Genomic DNA, 23,134 nt, shown 5'->3' with positions numbered 1-23,134 from the left:
GTATTGCATAATGCTGCCTTATGGAGTGTGATGCAGAAACAGTCACTCCAATGCTCACCATCCAACCAACTTACTCCCAAACGGGCTTCCAAGTGGGTAGATTCAGAATCACAGCTGGCTCAAAATAATTGACTGTAAGTGGATTTTCACGTTTCTGTTACCTAAAATTATATTTTTGCACTAAATTTATCAAAAAGAAATTAAACAAGGACACACCTCTCTACATTCATTACCAGCCACATTCAAGAGCCAAGCTTGTCTGAGTGACAGCTGATTGTCAGTGTCACTGAAGAGAAGCCAGTCTGTTTCCATAGCTCTACAACATTTTTAGTTATTTTTCTGCTACATCAAATGGCTAACACTTTGTAATAGGATTTTGAAATTGTCTCAGATAATTGCTAAATTGAGATTCAAAGTAATAATTGCTTTTTGCCTTTGTAGCACCCAGTTGGCTGCTGTGAGTGTGCTGTACTGTTTCAAATTTAAAGCATTAGCATAGTGGTAACTAGTATGTTAATTTGGCCTATTAAAGGTAATTGAAGGGAATTATTAATAAATGCTAGCTATCAGTTGTTGTCTGCATACATTAGCATCAACTATGATATAGATCTAAATGCTGTAGTTCAACAAATTCCTTACTGGTAACATTTTAGGTGGTCTTTTGATGCCGTCTTTTTTATGTAGCTCGATGAGTATGGATAATGTGCTGTTGACGGGATTAGTGGGAGCTGCTGCGATGCCATAACTGCGTCTGTTGGAATTCTTTTACCTCCCCTTTCATTCCCCACCTCTACCTAAACTCTAGATTTTGGGAATAGAGCCAGGCAGATTTGGCAATAGTTGCCGTCTTCCCCTCTGCTGCCCCGCAAGACGTGGCGGCTTGATCTTGCGGGGCGGCGAAGGGGAAAGAGTGCGTCCCTTGGAGACGCTGGACCGATGGTCGGTGGGCACCGATCGCGGGCCAGTCCCCTCCCGAGCACGGCCGTGGTGCTCACTCCCCTCTCCGCCCCCCACAAGCCACAAACAAAGCTTTGGCGCCATGTTCACGACGGCAGCGACCAGGTGTGGTTGCCGCCGGCGTGACCTTGTCGGGAACGTCAGGCCGCTCAGCCCATCCGGGCCGGAGAATCGCCATTCGCCGTGAAAAACGGCGAGCGGTGATTCTCCGAGCGGGGGGGTGGGAGAATCGCAGGGGGTGCCAGGGCGGCGTGTCATGAGTCGCCCGGCCCTCCCGCGATTCTCCCACCCGGCGTGGGGAGCGGACAATCGTGCCCATTGTGTTCAGAAGGGAGTGAGTAGGAGTTATGACTATTCCAAAAGGTGCAAAAAAAAACAAAAAACGATTGCCAAGTAAGGCTTTCTCTACATTTAAAAAAAGTATTCATTCATTGGATACGAGTGTCGCTAACTACGCCAAGATTTATTACCCATCCCTAATTGAGAAGGTGGTGGTGAGCTGCCACCTTGAACCGTTGCAGTCTGTGTGGTGTAGGCACACCCGCAGTGCTATTAGAGAGGGAATTCCAGGATTTTGATCCAGTGACCGAGAAGGAACGATGATATATTTCCAAGTCAGGATAGTGACTGGCTTGGAAGGAAACTTGCAGGTGGTGGTGTTCCCATGTGTCTGCTGCCTTTGTCGTTCTACAGGGTAGAGGTTGTTGGAAGGTGCTGGCAAAGGAGCCTTGGTGAGTTCCATTTTGTAGATGGTGCACACTATTGCCATGGTGCACAGTGGAGCAAATGAATATTTATTGTCTTGGAAGGTGTGGCAATTATGTGGGCTGCTTTTTCCTGGATGCTGTTGAGCTTCTTGATTGTTGCTGGAGCTGTACTCACCAGGCAAGTGGAGACTATTAATATTCTTGTTTTATTTGTCTCCATTTAAAAAAATAAATTTAGAGTACCCAATTCATTTTCCAATTAAGGGTCAATTAAGCGTGGCCAATCCACCTACCCTGCATATCTTTGGGTTGTGGGGACGAAACCCACACAACACGGGGAGAATTTGCAAATTGCACATGGACAGTGACACAAAGCCGGGATCGAATCTGGGACCTCGGCGCCATGAGGCATGCAGTGCCAACCACTGCGCCATCGTACTGCCCCTATTTCTCTCCATTTGAACAAAAATGATAAGATGAAACTTTGCAGAAAGAAAGTAGTTACTGTAAAATTGGCATGGAGTCGAACATCTTAATTATTTGTTTGCGTCTTATAATATTTATAAATAAAACTGATATTGCTGATTTTCTACATCCTACTAGATTACAAGTTATTTTAATGTAATTTTCTGAATGAACAAATATCTTTATTTTTGTGCAGAGAAAAGGATTTGGATGCGAAGTTCATCATACAAATGGATGGAAACAAAACAACAATCACAAACTTAAAGGTATCGCATTTTAGAATAACATCAACCCACTTTCAGTCAATACCATTTGACCTCAAAGGGGATCTTAATTCTCTCATTCTCTCACCTACTCCCGCCCCTTTTAAATGCTGCCTCTTTCTCTCAAGCCCAGAGAGGGTGGTTACTAGACAACAGCCCATCATGAGTTTGACACTGTGATGGAGACAGCAAGTACCAAGAGCTCCTCGCAAGTAGCATTCTGGTTACTGCAGCTCACCATATATATATATATATATATATGTGTGTATATATATATATATATATATATATATATATATATGACCATACACCAGCACTATCCTCTGCCCACAACATGGTTGGTCAATTGATACGATCCCAGACCAGACTCCCAACTGTGGTGAGGATACTGGACCGAAATCTTAGTAATTTAGTTCATTTTAAGACTGTGCAGAAAGAATGTTTCGCTCCCGGAGTGATTGCAGGAAAAAATAGGGCATTGTTATTTCTAAAGCAAACCTTTATTCTGAATACAATATTAAACTTTTGACTTCACACCCGAAAAGAACAGCTTACAATCACACCTTAACACAACTATATAATTTCCCATTGAACAACAAGAAAAGAAACATGCAGTTCTAAGACCAGCTTAAAATGACCAGAACCATGGAGCAATACTTGTGGTACAGAACATAGTCTGGCTCTGGTTGGAACCCCTTCAGACTCTGGCTCGATGTCTCCAAAGAGATGCTTCGATTGGGTTGTTTCAGCCTCTTCCTTGTCTTTAGACAGACTGCTCTGCTTTTAAAATATTATCTTTCCTGTTTTTAAACTCTCCTACTGGGAACGAAAACTGCCTTTACTTGTGGTCTCAAGAAAAACAAGGTTTGCCAGATAGAGATCAGACTTCACTTCCAAAAGTTTTCCCCAAAAACCATGGGCGGGATTCTCCGACCGGGTCGAAGAATTGCCGGGGGGCAGTGTGAATCCCGCCCCGACGCCGGCTGCGGAATTCTCCGACGCTGGGGTTTTGGCGGGGCGGGAATCGCGCCGCATTAGTCAGCCCCCCCCCCCGGCGATTCACCGGCCCACGATGGGCGGCCGCCCGTTGTCGACCAGTCCCACCGGTGTAAATCAAACCAGGTCCGCACCGGCGGGACCTGGCTCTGCAGGTGGCCTGCGGGGTCCTCGGGGGCGGGGAAGGGGAGAGATCCGGCCCAGGGGTGGTGCCGCCAGTGTGGCCTGGCCCGTGATCGCGGCCCACCGATCCGCAGGCAGGCCTGTGCTGTGGGGGACACACTTTCCCTCTCGCTGGCCGCTGTAATGGCTGGCGGGGAGAAGAACACATCCTGCACATGCGCTGGGATCATACCAGCACACGCTGGCCAACTCGCGCCGGCTGGCGGAGGCCCTTCGATGCCGGTTGGCGTGGTGCCAACCCCGCCGCCGCCGGCCTAGCCCCTGAAGGTGCGGAGGATTCCGCGCCTTCCGGGCGGACCGACGCCGGAGTGGTTCATGCCACTCCTCGGCACTAGTGCGGCCTGCCCCGCCAGTTAGGGGAGAATCCCGCCCCATGTCACTCTAACAGCTTCTCTAAATCTCTCTGCCTTCCTTGGCTTCATACAGCAATGACCTCATCTGCCCAAGCTAAAAAAACATTATCTTCGCGGGCTGCAAAGCACATTATCTCCACGGGGACTTCCCCAGGCAAACCACCATGCCCCCCCCAAGATCAACCACAATACTCCTCACCTGGAACACTACCTGCTTATTAGCCAACACCGCCAGCCATCTCATCTTCATATCCAGCCCCGAATGAAACTCCTTCTCCACCCATCCCTTCCTTAACCTCACCTGGTCCCCTATCTCTAGGAGCATCTTCTGCAAAAAGGCCATGTCCGCCTTCAGATCCTCAGGTGCACGAACACATGTGACCGTTTCACCAGCCCATTCAATCCCCTCACATTCCAAGCCTGTTGATCAGCCATATCCCTTTTCGAGCCAGCCACCGGCCAGGACCCCCAAGGCCCACCCTCTGATGTCCACCATCACCGAACCCTATCCAACTGCGCCACACCAAGCACACCCTTGCCAGCAACCCTCCCCCCACCCACCCTTAAATAAAGAACCAGCCCCATCGTCCCGCTACTGCACCTACCACCTGGCAACCCCTCACTTCACTCCCGCTAACTAGCCCGCCCAGCTAGCATGGTGGCTCCCCGCCCCCCAATCCACCCAACCATACATCCCTAAAGATTAACAAAATGTGCACTCACCATTGTTGTTTCCCCCATAAAAAAGCCTGCTCTCCAAAAGACCCATGATCAAGAACTTTAAAGAACACACAAAACTCCCCAAAGTTCAATGTCCTCACACTCCTCCCAGTCCATTGTCCCTCACAAACTCCATTGTCTCCTCTGGCGTGCCAAAGTAATACTCTTGTTTCTGGAAAATCACCCACAGGCGGGCCACATACAATACTCCAAACGTCACCCCCTTTTTCAAGAGGTCAGCTGTAACCCAGTTAAACCCAGCCATCGTCTTTGCCAGTTCTGATCCCAGGTCCTGGTAAACCCGCATTTGTTCCTTTCCCAGCTACATGTCCTCGTTTGCCACACCCATCGAACGATCCTCTCCTTTTCAAGATAACGCTGAAGCCTCACCACCATCGTCCTCGGCGGCTCGCCCTCCTACCGCCTCCTCATCAGCACCCAGTCGACCTTCCGGGGCGAGTCAAAGGCCCCCTTTCCCGTCAATTTCTCCAGTATCCTTACCATGTACGCCCTGGCCTCCACACGTTCAATACCTTCGGGCGCCCCGTCAGTCCTGAGGGTTTGCCTTCTGGAGCAATTCTTCAGATCCTCTGCCTTCTCCTTAAGCCTCTCCTGCATCACACCAATGAGGCCCACTGCTCCTCATGCTCCCCCACCGCCACCTCCTCTTTCTGGATCGCCAGGCCCTGGGGCATCAGCCTCTGCTGCATTCGCTCAATCACCGATTAAGCGGTTCCACCACCTTGGCTAGGCCTCATGGTAAAAAAAAGTTGCCATCTGATCTTCTGAAGGACCTGTTACATTTCTGGGGGTCATGTTTGCAATAACACTTGCCATGCTATGACGAATCAATGGGGAAGACAGTACTTAAAAGATGACTTACAAAGGTTTTACAGTGAGCACCTGTGTTTAGTTTGTTAGGAGAATCCACACAAGGATGGCTTGTGTCATACCAGTTTATCTCTGTTCCTTCACTGATGCTGGGTCAAAAACCTCCGCAGTCTGGGTGTACCTACACAACATGGACTGTTGTGATTCAAGAAGGCACCTCACCACCACCTTCCCAAAGGCAATTAGGAATGGTCAACACATGCAGGCCATGCCAGTGACACTTCAATTCCATGAACAAGATTTTAAAAAACTGAAAGAGAATTGTAAGTAATGAACTAATTAACATACAGGAGAAAGGAAAGGTACACGAGCAAGGAATATAAAAATGCTAGCACAGTAATTGGTTTAATATATTAACTGTGAAACACAGAATATAAAAATACTAGCACAGTATTTGGTTTAAAATATTAACTGTGAAATACCTAGGGCGCGATTCTCCGCTCCCCACGCGGCGTGGGAGAATCGCGGGAGGGCCCCCGACAAAATTCACGCCCCCCCCCCCCCCCCCCCCCCCCGGACTCGGAAGAATCACCGCTCGTCGATTTTCACGGCGATTCTCCGACCCGGATGGGCCGAGCGGCCTGCCGTTCACGGCCGTTTCACGACGGTGGCAAACACACCTGGTCGCTGCCATCGTGAAACGGGAGTGAGAAGCCCGTTTGGGGCTTGTAGGTGGCCTAGAAAGGAAAGAGCACCACGACTGTGCTCGGGAGGGGACAGGCCCACGATCGGTGCCCACCGATTGTCGGGCCGGCGTCCAAATCGGACGCACTATTTCTCCTCCGCCGCCCTGCAAGATCAAGCCGCCACGTCTTGCGGGGCGGCTGAGGGGAAAGACGGCCACCGCGCATGCGCAGGTTTGTGCCGTCAGCATCATGGCGTCAGCCGCACATGCGCGGGTTGGAGCCGGCCAACCTGCGCATGCGCGGCTGATGTCATTAGGCGCGCCGGCTGCGTCATTCTCGGCGCGACGCCCCCGTGGCCATGATTTACAGAGCGCCGCGCCTAGCCCCGCCGGGAGGGGAGAATAGGAGGCGAGGAGCGGCCTCCGAGGCCGTCGTGATACTCGGCCGAGTTCACGACGGCCCTCCCGATTTTTCCCGAGAGCGGAGAATTCAGCCCCTAGAATTTTGCAATGCTTAAAAACCAGGTGCATTTTATATCCCCTAGTTTCTTTATATTGAAAGTCAAAATGTTTTCTATGCAGTGTAAGCACGTGCTTTTCCATAAATGCTTTTGTGTTCAAAATAAAACATTGCACTGGACTGAGTGGTGCATTCTAGTAATGTTCCCATAGCACTGCCAGTGTTGAACTGAGGTGATCTGTGCTTCCATCCAAAACAAATGCACTTTATTTTGCATTGTATGTAAAAACATTTAACAGTTCTTAAATTTAAATTGGATATGTACAATAGCTTACAATAGGCTAATTTCAGGGTGGATATGGAACAATTTTGGAAGTTTACATAAATGTTGAGGTTAAATGTGGTGAGCTCTTAAGTCCTTAACACGCCGTATTCCTGAAATATGAGTTAATATAGTTTGCCAGCAATGAGGGTATTCAAATATTTTCTGTAAAATGTACAATTAACCTAAACAATTTTTCAAATTTTAATGTGTGCTAATTTTCAAGATTTTATTTTTGCTCTCCTCCCAATAGATCCCAGAAGGAAGTTCAGGAGATTCTGGACGAGAGCGACTAAAAACATTTACATATGACTATTCTTACTGGTCTGCTGATTGCAGGAGTCCCAAATTTGTATCCCAGGAAAGGGTATGTTTTAGCTTGGTAATTAAATCTCCCTACCCGGCACAGTATAAAAAAATAGAAGCATGGTTCATGATGTCCGTTATTTAATATCAATAGTGTTTGCAAGATGGAGGTCTTGTGGCAGTGAGTAGCGATTCTGCCTCTTGAGTCAGAAGCTGTGGGTTCAACCTGCCAATGTTTCAATGTATGCCAATGGCAGACAGTAAGAGTGTGAGAGATTCCTGGTCAGTCTTGTGATGGAAAGAAAATCTACCATCACTACTCATAACTGCGTGCTGCAACATGCATGTAAAAGTGCATGTTCCTACTTAAACCCAAACCCCTGGTTGGGGGGTGGTTGGAGCAGGTTGACTCAGTTGGTTCGTGTAGATCAGATTGGTGCCAACAGAATGGGCTTTAATCCCCATTCTGGCTGGGTAGATTCAGGATCTACCTCCTTGCCCTCCCTGTGGTGAAGGTGGGTTGGACCTGCTTTCGGGCAGAGAACTGAAGAAGGGTTTGAAGGGTACAGCACGCATTTCGAAAACCTTGAGAGGAGAGATTAGAATGTCTTTTTGCATAGGGAAGTAGGAATTTGGAACAAAGTCCAAGCAAAATTAATGGTTGTGATGTCTTGTATCTTAAAAAGAAATTGGTGAATGTACTATTCCATGATGCAGAATGAATACAGATGACGTGCTGCCATGGGCATGCAACTAGTTCCAAATTCCTACTTCTCTATGCAACTAGTCAGAACCATATGCTTGAGTTTAAAGTTGGATTGGCGTCCTAGAATTTTGTTGCATTATCTTTGGGAAATAGATAGCAATTTCAGAGGTTAATTTGTTGGGATGTTTGCCTGGGGTGCCACGTTCCTGTCTACAGCTGGGGTAGGAATATCAAAGGCAGAATGAGAGAGAAAGCTGGAGAGACGGGAACGTGGCAGTAAGCCTTCTGGCCTTTAAGCGTTAGCTGACACAGCACTCTTAAATCAGGCAGCATAGTGATGGGAACTCCAGTACTTCCTCACTCGGTTGGCATGTAATTTTTGGAAGTGATAAAGGGTGTAAAAACTACTGTCTTCTGTCACCACTCTAGGGATTATAAGGAGAAGGTGTGACAGTAGGCTTAAGGACATTTGCGGAAGACATGTTGAATGCTTTTCCAGTGGTAGGCACCTCTTCTCCACCTGTTTACCTAATGAAACTGTCTGCCAAGTCTGAGATCGTTAAAGAAAAATTGGTTGTAGATCTTCAAATTTCCTTTTAAACCTTTTGATCCTCCTATTTTTTTTGCTGCAGCCGATATCTCAGATTTTACAGCCTGACAGCAACAGATAATTGGATAGGCTACAATCAAGTAACCAAGCTTATCTTGGAAAAAAAGTTGCATTTATTTTCTGGAAGTATAGAATCGGTGACCCAATTTAAAAGAAAATTGCTCTCTGGATGTTGCCAAAGATTGTCACCTACGGGGATTTCAATAGTCCGCTCTGTGAAGGATCAAGGAACCACTCCTTTTCAAGATTTCCATGGTTAACTGTACATGTCTGGACCCTGGAAATTCCTGTCCGCCTTGGAGGAGTTGTCGGACTTGGAGGAGTAGTGATAGAGAATGCCGTCAGTTTTACTGTCATTGCAACCGCAAAATCCGGGCTATTGTGACCGAAATAATTAAGTGGCTTTCAAGATTACAGGAATTAACATTGAATGAGATTAGCAAAGGACAGGGAGCAAACCACATGCCCTTATTAGCCAAGGAATACTAAAACTCCTACATTAGCCAAGGAATACTAAAACTCCTACATTACAAGGCCGTGCCAGTGGTACAGAACCTGTGGTGTGATGAAAGAAGTGGGGGGTTTGTCAACAGGCTAGTGTTAGAGTGTTGAACAATTCTTGGAAATTAATATGGCTGGAGGAGGTTAAAGAGATGGGGAGGAGCAACAGCTGAATGCTGGTAAACAAGGAATGAAAACAAAAGAAGTGGAGGATTTAGTTTCAAGCTGACAAAGTAAAAGGAGAGAAAGTATAGCCTTCCATCATCGTCAGTCCGTAATTAGTATCCTGGTCATTTGTTATTTTCTGCTACTTGCCATACTGATAACAGATATTGTGGTACAGCCATACAAGAACAGTGATTGAATCGCTATACTCTGTTCTATGTTGCAAGTTGAAGTGTGTGTGACCTAACTCCAAAATGTGAAGGATTCATTTCTTGTTTATTTTAAGCTCCTTTTTAACATTTTTCACAAAGGCAGCATTAGATCAGCAACAAATATTCAAGTCGATAGTGATAGTTATGGTGGGGGCTATGTAGACTGGGATGGGTGTTTATTATTTATAAAACCTGGTGGGTATTGTTGACATGTCAAATATGAAACAGTGGTGATGATACTTTATAGCTCTATGGTGGCATTAGCTAGCATTACCGAGAGCTGGAACATTGCTCCTGTGGAAGAAAGAAAAGGGTTTACTTTAGGTCATGTAATATAGCAAAAATAAGGAGGCCATAAAACCTATCATGTTTGTGCTTGCTCTTTGGTCGAATTTTCCAATTTACTCCACTCCCTTGCGTCCCCATAGCATTTAGAAAAAAAATCTCTTCAAACATTTATCTAATACTCATGTATTGAATATTACAATTGAATCTGCTTTTACCACCCTTTCAGGCAGTGCACTCCACATTGCAACAACTTTCTCACGTTGCCAATCCTCTTTTAATAAATTGCGAGGAACAAAAGCATAGCCCAAACTGCTCAGGCTGAGATGATAAATGCAACTGACCTGTGCAATAGGACTTTCTGTAGTGAGAATAATTGCAATTTGGTCCTGTTGCCCCCATGGTAGTCCTGACTTGAGTCTTGAACTTTAATAACTGGCTGTTTTGGCAAAATCTAGTTATTGCTTGACCTGTCAGATATTTTTGCATGTTGACAAAGAATTAAGTACTTTCGTACTTGAGAAAGAATTAAGCAAACTAGACTAACCTTTATTCTAGAGGCCAAGTAGTACAAGCATCGCTCTATCCCTGTCATACAGAAAATATGCTTCTTTCCTTGTAGGTTTTCAAGAATCTTGGCACTGATGTCCTTGAGGCTGCCTTTGAAGGCTACAATGCGTGCATATTTGCTTATGGCCAGACTGGATCTGGGAAATCATATACAATGATGGGAAACCTGGTAAGAGGTTTGTGGGAGCAGCATGGGCTGGGTACACTGGGTTGCTTTTCCAGTTCCTAAGGTCAATGGTGTTGACACAGGGAAAATTCTGTGAACCGGACCTCCTCCTCTTTCATGCCAAATGGTAATGTTTAGACAGGTGCTGTACGGTTTGGTCTAAAAGATCCTTGCCAAAAACAAGAAACCATTTTATGCGAATACCTTAATGCACTGAACTTAAACTTGGATTTCTGAAAATCCACATAAACCACATTCACTTTGTAGATTTTGATTTCCTTTTCGAAAAAAAGTTTTACAAGATTAATCAAGCATGACTTAGCCGTTAAAACTCCCTGCTGACTTTAAATTTAGACATGTAATCAGATAATGTGCTAAATGTTCACTGATTTATGGATCTAGGATTTAACCTTCAATGGAGGTGATGCGTGACTGGTCTGTCATTTCCGAGCTTATTCTTTTCCCATTTCATGAACAGAGGAATAACATTTGCCACCATCCAGCCCCTTGGCTCTCCCCCCAATTTCATTTAATACTTTATATCCTCATGTGGACTGGTTGATTTATTTCTCTGTTGTCCCTTTTCTTATGACACCACTAATGACTCTTACACAAACTCGTTGGTAACTTTTTACAGTTCATCCCCTCTGTAAAATGGTACAAAACAGTTTAAACACCTTTCATTTGGTCATTCTCAAGTGCAAAATGGCTGACCTGACCCTTGTCCGTTCCCTTACTATTTGTAAAAACCCCTGTTAATTGTCACTCCTCTTGTATATTCTATTCCAATGTTCATTTGTTCTATTCTATGTATTTTACAACCTTTTTCCATGTTATCCTTGTAGTTATCATACAACCTATTTCTTCCATGGAGTTTTGTCAAAGCCTTTGTGAATGAAACAAGCACCAAATGATCAATACAGAAATAAATCTATGAAATATAGAAAACTACACCTTAACTTGTATCGAAGTGTCTCAATCTGCCAGATTCTAAAAATGTTTACAAACAATTAATTTGGACTGCATCATCTTTCATCTCACTGCTATTGGCTAACTTCCAGGCAAGGACAATAATTTAAAAATTATTCATTTCCTTTGCTATTTTCATTGCAAAGCTAATTGGGTTGTGGGTGCGCTGTGCCTAAATTATCCTTTGCCTTCAGGTCACAATTTTGTTTTTTCAGCTTTATTACCTACAACCAGATCTAGCACTCTATTGTTCCTTGTTGGATATGCAGCATAGTGGTTTAAGGGAACAATCCTTAATGCATTGCAAGCGCTCCTCCCCACCCATCATTGCCAATTTATGTCTTATAGTAGGCTGCTTTATAATTTCAACCTATTGTCAGTGGAAACTCTCCCCATCTATTGCACCTTCCCAACCTCATAACTCTCCAAGGTATATATGCACTCCTCTAATTCTGGCCTCTTGAGCATCCCTGATTTTAATTGCTGCACAATTGGTGGCTGCACCCAGTTGCCTGCACCCTATGCTGTGGAATACTCGTCACTATACCTCTCCACCTTGCTATCTTGCATTCCTCCTTTAGAACACTCTTTTAACATTTACCTCAGCTAACCTAATCTTTGTGTGCCTCAGTCATACTTTGTTTTATAGTGTGCCCTTGAAGTGCCTTGGGATGTTTTATTATATTATAAATACTATGTCTTTATATAAATACAAGTTGTTGTTGAAACTTTTCTAAATTGCCAATACGTCTCACCCTTTTTTATCACTATTTGGTGGACTTGACGTGCTCCTAATATTGTAACTAATCTTTTATTATCTCTTGGCTTCACTCAAACAGATGTTAGAAATTTTCTAATGGTTGCAGTTCGTTTTTATTAATAATATGTTTAAAATTATTTTTTCTGGAAATTTTGTCATTGACACATCATCTTGCCTCAACTGCCCTGCAAACAGCTTTTATCAAGGCCCCAACATCAGGCTCCTCTGTTCTAATTCTAAATTAAATGTCTTAGCGCTTTGTCTGTCATGATACACTTATACTCTTCAGCTGCTTGTTTTCTTTGTTCTCTCTCCTTGAGTTATCTCCAATTTTCTTAAAATATGTATTACCATACCCTCACTTGGGTTGCCTATTTTGGACTGCTTTGGTTCTTCTGCAGTGAACCTTGCTTCCTCCCCATATGCTCATTTTTTGCTTCTTGCCTCTGCATTATTACTTAACTCTTCCCACACTGCTATCTTTACCTGGTCAGTAGCAACATTGGCACCAGTTTGGTTTAGCTGATGTCAATTTCAGCTTTAGAGCTTCCTCTGCCCCAGAACTCAATCAATGCCCTAGAAATATTTGCGTCCACATTGATGTGTCCTAATGTGCTTCACTAAAGCTTAATTGAATATACCAGAAGGTAAACTTCATTTGAGTCAACATCATTTTCTTCTCTGGATCATGGACAATCTGTTTTTTATTCTATTTTAGGATGATGTAGGCCTGATACCTCGAATTTGTCAAGGGCTATATGACAGAATTGCAGGGAAGTCTAGGTGGGATGAAGCTTCATTTCGCACAGAAGTAAGGTAGGAAGCTAGAGTGTTTTTGCTTTGTTATCGCCATCTCAGACTTGAATGCCATTTCTTTGTTGATGCGTTGACTGACACCTCACTGTAAAAATGTTCAGTGCCACATACCCTTTGAAATATCATAAGTTGTCAAGGTGGCTATTGGAAATGTAACACTCTTGCAGGAAATGTGAAGCCAATTGCTGTGGGGCAGAGCAAGAGTGATTCACCTGGTATTGTAGATGGAAATGCCTGATGCCAAGACTGGGTCCAAGAAGTGTACCCAAAAATTTGAATTAATTTTTATTTTCAACTCCACTGCTGCACAATTCATTGACCACAAAACAAAAATCCCAAATAGTTGTTTTAAAAAAAGAAATCCAAATTAAGGCCATGGGCAGCACGGTAGCACAGTGGGTAGCACTGTTGCTTCACAGCTCCAGAGTCCCAGATTCGATACCAGGCTTGCGGCACTGTCTGTGTGGGGTCTGCACCTTCTCCCTTTGTCTGTGTGGGTTTCCTCCGGGTGCACCGGTTTCCTCCCGCAAGTCCCAAAAGCCGTGCTGTTAGGTGAATTGGATACTCTCAGTCTCCCTCTGTGTACCCAAACAGGCACCGGAATGTGGCGACTAGGGGCTTTTCACAGTAACTTCATTGCAGTGTTAATGTAAGCCTACTTGTGACAACAAAGATTATTATTATTATGTGTTGAAACAATACTTGAAACAATATGTTGACAGTCCAACTAGGGAAGGGGCTGTACTGGACCTGGTATTGGGGAATTAGTCCGGCCAGGTGGTCGAAGTTTCAGTCGGGGAGCATTTCAGGAACAGTGACCACAATTCAGTAAGTTTTAAGGTATTGTTCGTTAGAGATAAGAGTACTCCTCGGGTGAAGGTGCTAAATTGGGAGAAGACCTTCCAAAATGCATCACCTCACATTTGTCCGTATTAAATACCATCTGCCATCTCTCTGTCCAAGTCTCCAACCGACCTACATCCTGCTGTATCCTCTGACAGTCCTCATCACTATCCACAATTCCACAAACCTTTGTGTCATCCGCAAACGTACTAATCAGACCAGTTACATTTTCCTCCAAATCATTTATATATATTACAAACAGCAAAAGTCCCAGCACTGACCCCTATGGAACACAACTAGTTACAGTTCTCCATTCAGAAAAGCACCCTTCCACTGCTACCCTCTGTCTTCTGTGTCCAAACCCGTTCTGTATCCATCTGGCCAGCTTTCCTCTGATTCCATGTGACTTCACCTTCTGTACCAGTCTGCCATGAGGGACCTTATTAAAGGCCTTACGGAAGTCCATGTAGACAACATCCACTGCCCTACTTTCATCAATCATCTTCGTCACCTCCACAAAAAACTCAATCAAGTTAGTAAGACATGACCTCTGGTTTGTAACTCTTTCCCAGTGCTCTGTTCCTCTGACAGTGTTTTTCTCTTCCCTCCTTCACTTTGTGACGTCAAAATTTCAATTGCATCGTCCTGGTCTCTTGAACACGCTCGCTAAACTACTTTGCCTCTCCATCTCTCTCTCCAGCTTTTGTTTAAAAAGAAAAAGCTGAGGTTTCAGCCTCGACTCGGTTATAGCACTCTGTCCTCTGAATAGGATAGCTGTGGCTTTCATCCCCACTCCAAAGACTTGAGCACACCATCTAGGTTGACGCTTTGGTACAGTCCCGAGGGAGTGATGCACTATTGGAGTGCAAATTGACCAAAGCTGCAGTCTGTTCACTGAAGTGAATGTGGCACAGTTCAGAGGAGAGCAGGCGAGCTTTCCTGGTGTTCTGTACCACAATTTATCTCTGAACCAACATCACAAATGACCAGATGATCAGTTTAAAGCTGTGTTTGCTGTTGTTTCTGTGAGCTTGTAGCATTTCCCTACATTACAAGAGTGGTTGCACTTCAAAAGGTAATTCATTGGCTGTAAAATGCTAAATGATGTCCAGAGGTTGTGAAAGCCTTTATAAATGCAAGTTCTTTCTTTCTCAAAACTTAGCCCTTCAGTCTCAATATCCGTTTCTAATTTTTCCTTGCTGGGCATTCATTCTCCATCAGTGCTGGTAATGAATTGTGTTACTTTGTGGGTCCCAGGAGTCTGAAAACCATAACGGCAGATATGGCAGGCAGAGGAATGGGTCTGAAAGGATCCTCTGCTGGTTTGAGGTGCACAGAAGTAAATTTGTCATATGCATAAGTCTTAAAGGAACCTTTTTTCCCCACAAAACAGCTACCTGGAGATTTATAATGAACGCGTACGGGATCTGCTCAGGAGAAAGTCAACCAAAACGTTCAATTTAAGAGTAAGGGAACATCCAAAGGAAGGTCCGTATGTAGAGGGTAAGAATATATCCGCAACAAGAAATTCAACCTTGGGATACATTAGTCCTGGATTACAAGTGTTTTGGCTCAAATGGGAACATTTGAACCGTCTTAAGTTTCTGATCTAAGTTGATAGATACGAGAGTTATCAGCATTGTCTCTTGTGATGTCAAGTGTGTTATACAATGTATAAGAATAGTAATTGCGATCAAGAAAAAAATGGGCAGGATTCTCTGACCCCCTGCCGGGTTGGAGAATCGGCGGGGTGTGGTGTGAATCCCGCCCCCGCCGGCTGCCGAATTCTGCGGCGCCAGGGATTTGGTGGGGGCGGGAATCGCGCCACGCTGGTTGGCGGTCGTTGGAAGCGGCTCCCCCCTCCCCGGGCGATTCTCCTCCCCGCGATGGGCCGAGTGGTCGCCCGTTTTCGGCCGGTCCTGCCGGCGTAAATTAGAATAGGTGCTTACCGGCAGGACCTGGCTGCGCGGGTGGCCTTCAGAGACCTCGGGAGGGTGCGGGGTTCTGGTCCCGGAAGGTGCCTCCACTGTGGCCTGGCCCGTGATCGGGCCCACCGCGGGCGGGCCTGTACTGTGGGGGCACTCTATTCCTCCGCGTCGGCTGGTGTAAAAGGCCACGATGGCCGACGCAAAGGGGCGCCAAGCCCCTTCCGCGCCGGCCGGCGGGGCACAAACCGCTCCTGCGGCGGCCTAGCCCCTGAGGATTCCGCACCTTTGGGGGCGGCCTAACACCGGAGTGGTTCACACCACTCCTCGGTGCTGGGACCGTCGGCCCCGCCGGGTAGGGGAGAATCGCACCCAATATATTTTGGGCATTAACACTTGGAAATAGAAATGTACGACAAAGCTGCAATGGTCAACACTAAACCCACACCTAGCCTCTTGCATATAAGTTACACCTGTTGATAAGGAAGGTGTATCCATTCTGTGTTCTGCGTTTTGGGATAGTAGGATACTATTCTACACATGCCATTCATACCCTGATGTTCTTGCCTGAATGAGCAGCAGAGGTGCTAAGTAGAGAGTTGATGCTTCCTTGTGAGGGTGCAAGCTCAAGTTAAGCTTTGCCCGGTGATTTTCCCGTACCAGCCTCACCGAACAGGCGCCGGAATGTGGCAACTAAGGCTTTTCACAGTAATTTTATTTGAAGCCTACTTGTGACAATAAGCGATTTTCATTTCATATTTTTCATTTCATTGATCTAATGTTTTTGGATAATGCACAATAATATTCCTCTATTTCTCTTCCTTTTACTCCACTTACTGCTAGATAAAGATATGTTCCTGAGTATGATGTAAAAGCGAAACACTATTTATATCTGATTCATATGAACCTGGAATTTAGGTTACTGACTTAACATGTTGTGAATGATGCAGGCGTTGGACTGGGGTGAGCACAGTAAGAAGTCTAACAGCACCAGGTTAAAGTCCAACAGGTTTGTTTCAAGTCACGAGCTTTCGGAGCACAGCTCCTTCATCAGGTGAATCAGGTGACGAAGGACCTGCGCTCCGAAAGCTGGTTATTCGAAACAAACCTGTTGGACTTTAACCTGGTGTTGTGAATGACCAGGAGGATGTGGTTAGGAAATAGCAGCATTAGCATCGACTTAAGATCATCAGCCTTTTCAAGCAGAGATGAGTGATGTGAACAAATAAAAGGGAACGTTTGAATTCCTGCACTTCATTTTGGTGGATGCCCAATGCTCTTATTAAGTGGGCTTTGGCATGAAATGGATGTTATTCTATATAATATACAATATTATTAGGATTGTTGATTTAAGATAATGGAATAATCTAAATCCTATTTTGTTATACTTCACAATTTTTAGCAACATTTTGAGGATTGAGTGCAGAGACCCTGCCACTTTTTCACTATGAAATCTATGATTCTTTGATATTATATTCCTTTACCTTTGTGCAATATTTTAAATCTCCAACATCTTTTTGTTGGGACATTTGATATGGGCAGAAGAACGGTACTCAGGATGAGAAAGAGCAAGTGGTCCGTAAACTACAGTTGTGTGGCTGAGAAGCGGGTGTAGACATGTGCTATGGAAGGGAGGAATACTTGGGTGTGGAATTGTGAGCGAGGTACATATCTTGGTTGTGCGGTGGCAGAAGAGAAAGAAGATTAGGGTAGCACTTGCTGAATGATCCTGAGTGCGCTGATAGCTACACTAACAGCCAATTGAGCTTGTAACATGGCTATTTGCACTTGCTAGAGGCGACAACCATCTATGAGCAGGGAACAGTTCTCTGCAAACAAAAGGAATATGTCCAAGTCTTGTGTCTTTTTTGAATTATCCGGGAGCTTGTGGAGCCTATTGTTCCTTGCTTTTTTCTCCATGGCAACGCCTTGGCCAATCAGTCAACTTGCCAACAGATCAACATCCTTTTCTCCTGCAGTATAAATTATTGTGATTGTTTTGATTTTGGCAGCCGTGCTGATGGATGCAAGGCAAAAGTTTTTGGTAACATGTCTCTCTTTTCAGCAATAGAAAGAAGATGTAGCATTTAATAATAAAGCAGGTGAATTGTGCAGACTGTCGCATTTCACTTTTTGTATTATACTTTGAAGTCATTATTTTAATTCGGATCAGACTTTGGCTTTGTACTTTTCAATTAGTCCAAGTTTTATATTTTGAATACAACAAAATACCAGCTAATTTTAATTAGCCCTCAGGATATGAGTAATGTTGTCAAGACCATTTTTGTCAAATTACCAGTTGCCCAGAAAAGCTGCTGGTGTGTCACTCTTTTGAATTGCTACAGTCTTTACAGTGTTAGTGTTCTCTACAATAGTGTTGAGTTAGGATTTGAAGAATATTGACCCAGTGACACTAAAAAAAAAGATCCATGTCCAGGCCATGATGGTTTGTGATATAAAGACGATGTAATTTCTACTGTTTCTCTCCTCCTCGATGCTAAATGTTGCAAAGCAAGGCAAGACTAATCACCTCCTCCAACCTTAATGACATTCTCACCTTAGTGAGTTGCTGCTGTGCATTTTTATTATTTTAAAAAATCAAGTAAAGGGATGTGGGTGTCGCTGGCTGGACCAGCATTTATTGCTCATTCCTAATTGCCTTTGAGAAAGTGGTGGTGGTGAGCTACCTTTTTGTACTGCTACAGGCCCTTTAGTGCAGACAATACCACGGTGCTGTTAGGTAGGGAATTCCAGGATTTTGACCCAACGAGAGTGAAGGAACGGCAATACGTTTCCGAGTCAGGATGGTGTGTGACTTGGAAGGAGTGGTGTTCCCAGGTATCTGCTGCCCTTATCCCTCTAGATGGTAGTGGTTGTGGGTTTTGAAGGTACTGCCGAAGGAGCCACGGTGAGTTTCTGCTGTACATCTTGTTGACGGTACACACTGTTACTACTCTTTGTCGATGGTGGAGGGAGCGAGTGTTCATGTAAGAGTGTCAGTCAAATAGGCTGCTTTTTCCTGGATGGTATCAAGCTTCGAGTGTTGTTGGAGCTGTACTCATCCAGGCAACTGGGGAGTATTCCATTACACTCCTAACTTGTTGCCTTGTAGATGGTGGTCAGGCTCTGGGGAGTCAGAAGATGAGTTATTCACTGCAGGATTCTTAAACTCTCGACCTCCTCTTGAAGCCACGGTATTTGTATGGCTGGGTCCAGTTCAGTTTCTAGTTCAGTAGCTCCCAGGATGCTGATGGTATGTACTGTAGTCACGTTGTGCCAGGGTGGAGGAGTTGGATATTAACTTTAGTGGCAGGAATGTCAGGCAAGCAAACCAATTTGACTTAGATTGTGCGAGCTCCTTAAGAGCTGTGGTTGCAAACATTCAATAATCCAGTAATCTTTGAGTCACACTTGCTTTTAAGAAGAAGCTTTTGGAGAGCAGGAAGTGAACCGCTTTTGCAGAATACCCAGTTTACCATGTTCTTGTAACCATGGTGTTGATATGGCTGAACTTGTGATCAATAGTGTCCAGCTTGGTCAAATATCAATTGACAATGAATATATTGTTGAAGGTTGGCGGGTTAGACTTTTAAATATTGGAGATTGTATGAATGTAACCTGTGACTTGTCTATGCAAGCCTGAATGTTGTCCATCTGTAGTGGAAAATCTCAACCAAACAAATAAGAGTAGAAATTTGAGCAATCAAACTATTGAAAAATGCTTTCAACTGCCTACTTTATTCTTCAGGTTTGTCAAATTCCACTGAGGTTTCGAACATAGCGAAAGCATAAGAGATTGCATAATTCATACTAACGTGATTCACATAACTAAACTTATCTATAACATTCGTTTTGTGCCCATTTCTATCCTTTCATTGGTGTTTTTAGTCAGGTGTCTGAACATTTCGGAAGAGCAATTAGTTTCTCAGTTGGAGAATTTACAGCTACACTTTATTCCCAGCATGCTACAGACTAAGCTGGTGCGCTGTCGGCAGTCTCCAGTATCTGTCAGTATGATTCCCTCGAGTAATCTCTACAGCGATCAAAGCATCCCTTTACTTGGGCTCAAGTAGTAATTTGGTTTGCTTTTCCAAATTATTTCGATCCCAGAATGTTTAAAATACCAGTTTTGAAAGGTAGACTTAACAGAAAAACTGCATCCTGAAACTGACCAACACCCTCCGATGTCCAATTAATCTTTGAACGACTAAAGATCAGCAGCAACATGTTTGTTTGTGGCTTTCACTTTATGGTTTTTGATGCAGCTTCACCATTTCAGCAGAAGAATAGATTGTGCATTTCCTAGTAAACATTCTTCGCCTTATTAAACATTCCGTTACCATGAGTAATCGCAGCATTTTCTGTCGCATTTAAAAAGTCAAGGACTGGAATTCTCCAGCAGCAGAATTCGCTGATTGCGCCGGCAAACAACCCCCCCCCCCCCCCCCCCCAACCCGGCAGCTGGGAGGCTGGCGAGTCCTAACAAATGCCTGATACCTGACTGTCTTTCTTAGAAATGGAGAGCGAACCAGGTTTTGAACTGTACTTGAAAAGCAACTAACACTGATCTCATTGAGTATCCAAATTGAAATTAAATTTGATGACCACAAAGGAGTTTAGCTTCAACCTCAACCACATAATATATGGTGGGTTATAGGATATAAAACCAGTTCTTATAAAATATTTGTCTTATGCCGCACAACTCCATGAGAATATATTCCATTGTTTTAATTAGAAATAGTTTAATAGTAAGACAATGAGTACTTTTGCTAGTATAGGCAACATTACACGGTAGCACAGTGGTTAACACTGTGGCTTCACAGCACCAGGGTGCCAGGTTCGATTCCCCGCTGGGTCACTGCCTGTGCAGAGTCTGCACGTTCTCCCTGTGTCTGCGTGGGTTTCCTTCGGTTGCTCCGGTTTCCTCCCACAGTCCAAAGACGTACAGGTTAGGTGGATTGGACATGCTAAATTGCCCTTCGTGTCCAAAAAGGTTCGGAAGGGTTATTGGGTTACGGGGGTAGGGTGGAAGTGAGGGCTTAAATGGGTCGGTGCAGACTCAATGGGTCAAATGGCTTCCTTCTGCACAGTATGTTCTATGTTCTGCGCAAGATGCTGATCAACTGGCCATCGTAGTTCAGATGGATGAAGTTTAAATTGTCACTCTTCATAAAATAAAAGAGAAGCTGTTTCCACTGGCTGAAGAGTTGATTTTTAAGCTATTTAGCAAAGGCGAGGAAACTTTGCAGCGAGTTGTAGTGATCTGGAATGCACTGCCTCTAAAAGAGTAGTGGAAGTAGATTCAATAGTAACTTTCAAAGGGGAGTTGGATATATCCTTGGAAAGGAAAGATTTGCATGGTTTTGGGTAAAGAGCAAGGTAGTGGAACTAACCAGATGGCTCTTTCAGAAGCTCACACTGATACAAGGGGCTTAATGGCTGCTGGCACAGTATGCTATGATTCTTTTTAATACATTTGACCTGTCCATTCTGTACAAGGGATAACTGGATTTATTACCTATTGGCTTCTAATATAAGCATGGCATAAGCAAAGATTATTAAGCATCCTTTTCTTATGCATCTAGATTTATCAAAGCACTTGGTGCAGAATTACAGTGATGTGGAAGAGCTCATGGAAGCTGGAAACATCAATAGAACTACTGCTGCCACAGGGATGAATGATGTCAGCAGTCGTTCCCATGCCATTTTCACCATCAACTTCACTCAAGTGAGTAGCCAAAGAACAACCTTAATGGGTTCAGTTTTATCAAGTATCTTGTCAGCCTGAAGGAATAACTGTCAGCCGTTACTCTTGAGACGCTAACGAGAGCTAAGTACTGTAGATTTCATTAATGAAGTTGGAAGGCAAAAGCATTTCAATCGTGCTCTCTAGTAATTAGTGTTGCACATGTGACAGTTCTTGGAATTGCCTTGAGGGCAAAGTGTAATCTGAACTCGTCCAGTTGCTCATTCTACATTTTGGTGAAGGGCAACTTTGGGCAAAATTTAATTGTGATAGCCATTGTTCAGTTATGAGGCTGTACTTCAAAACAGTCTCCAATCTTTTCAGTTTCAGGCATCCTTTTAAATCTATTGTTTTAATCTTAAATCCTCCAGTGCCATTTAAAACTGCAAAGGTTGCATTTAAGAATATTTGAAATTGTCGTGAAGGGATACAATTATTTTTCCCTGTGTTGAAAAATAAAGAATACGAGACCCAAGTGCTGTTATGAACCAAATCATTGCGCAACATTGAACTATTCTACCATACTTTACACAGATTTTTAAAAACTTGAGTGTTTGACAAAACTCAGTTATATTTATGAGATACTTTGTGACACTTTTCTATATTACCATGTTATTTGTATTCATTATGTATTCATTTGTATACATTATTGGTATTCATTGAAATAACTGCCTGTGCCTTTAAATAAAACACATGTTGTAATCGAGATTCTTAGTGAATGAAGAATATGTACTAGTTAATATCATTAAAAAATCTTCCCTGAAGATACTCACAGGAGGCTTAAAAGACAAAAGAAATAAACGCAACCCTGATTTGTTTTCTGTTCATAGCTAGTTTCAATTTTGCAGTCTTCAGAGTGCCGAATGTTATTGTTGTGGAATAGGTCTTATAACTTGTTTTTGCAGCCTAATGGTGGTTCCTTCTGTGGTGATATGCATGTACACATTAATGTATACAGCTATCCATCAGTGTACATAATTATCGATATGACCTCCGGCCAGCAGGTGGTGTTGGAGATCCGTTACGTAACTCGGGACACCGAGTAGTTGGTAGTAAGCCATACAAGAAGAAAGCCGCACTTAGAGTAGCTCGAGGAGAATTTACTGAATTTGTTTAGTAACCATTGTATTATAGTTCATCAGCTATCCTTTCCACGTGCTTGTTAATAAATCATCTTTATAGTTAAATAACTATATGTTCTGTGTACATCATTACAACGGTCATATCACAGAACATAACATGGTATCGGGTGTACAGAACACCAAAAGATAACAATGGAGAAGACGGGGAAAAATAGGCTGAAGAACAAAAAGAGAAGATTCTTCCGCCAACCTGGTGAACCAAGGCCATCTGCAACTCAATGCGACAAAGGACTCTGAAATCAGACATGAAAGGTTTGAAGGCACCCCACCAGCTTCACGTCTTGGGTACCGTGGATGAAAATTGGCATGTGTTCAAGCAGCAATCGAGACTCTATGTTGCAGCCCTTGGCCTGCAGCCACAGCCTGACTAGAGGCGTTTTACATTGCTACTTACGATAGCAGGTCCTCAAGCACTAGAAATATACAACACCTTCGCTTTCGTCAGCGAGGCCGAAATCAAAAACTTTGAT

At 44.0% G+C, this 23,134-nt stretch overlaps 1 protein-coding gene across 3 annotated transcripts in view; it reads left to right on the top strand.

Annotated features, from left to right (window-relative positions):
* kif16ba (kinesin family member 16Ba) overlaps positions 1-23,134 on the top strand; it is a 218,944-nt gene that overhangs the window by 26,085 nt on the left and 169,725 nt on the right. For 2 of the 3 annotated variants that reach the window (XM_038807007.1, XM_038807017.1), the window contains exons 2-7: positions 2,326-2,395; positions 7,196-7,309; positions 10,350-10,466; positions 12,911-13,008; positions 15,245-15,354; positions 21,362-21,504. In XM_038807007.1, coding sequence (XP_038662935.1) covers positions 2,326-2,395; positions 7,196-7,309; positions 10,350-10,466; positions 12,911-13,008; positions 15,245-15,354; positions 21,362-21,504 — 652 coding nt within the window. Of the gene's footprint in view, positions 1-26; positions 135-2,325; positions 2,396-7,195; positions 7,310-10,349; positions 10,467-12,910; positions 13,009-15,244; positions 15,355-21,361; positions 21,505-23,134 lie in introns of all 3 variants that reach the window. The other variant, XM_038807021.1, reaches the window with a different exon arrangement.

This window comes from Scyliorhinus canicula, chromosome 1, assembly GCF_902713615.1.
Source record: "Scyliorhinus canicula chromosome 1, sScyCan1.1, whole genome shotgun sequence".
NCBI classification, from domain to species: Eukaryota; Metazoa; Chordata; class Chondrichthyes; order Carcharhiniformes; family Scyliorhinidae; genus Scyliorhinus; species Scyliorhinus canicula.
Note: the sequence above shows the minus strand (reverse complement) of the source record. Positions and strands in the feature narration are given on the sequence as shown.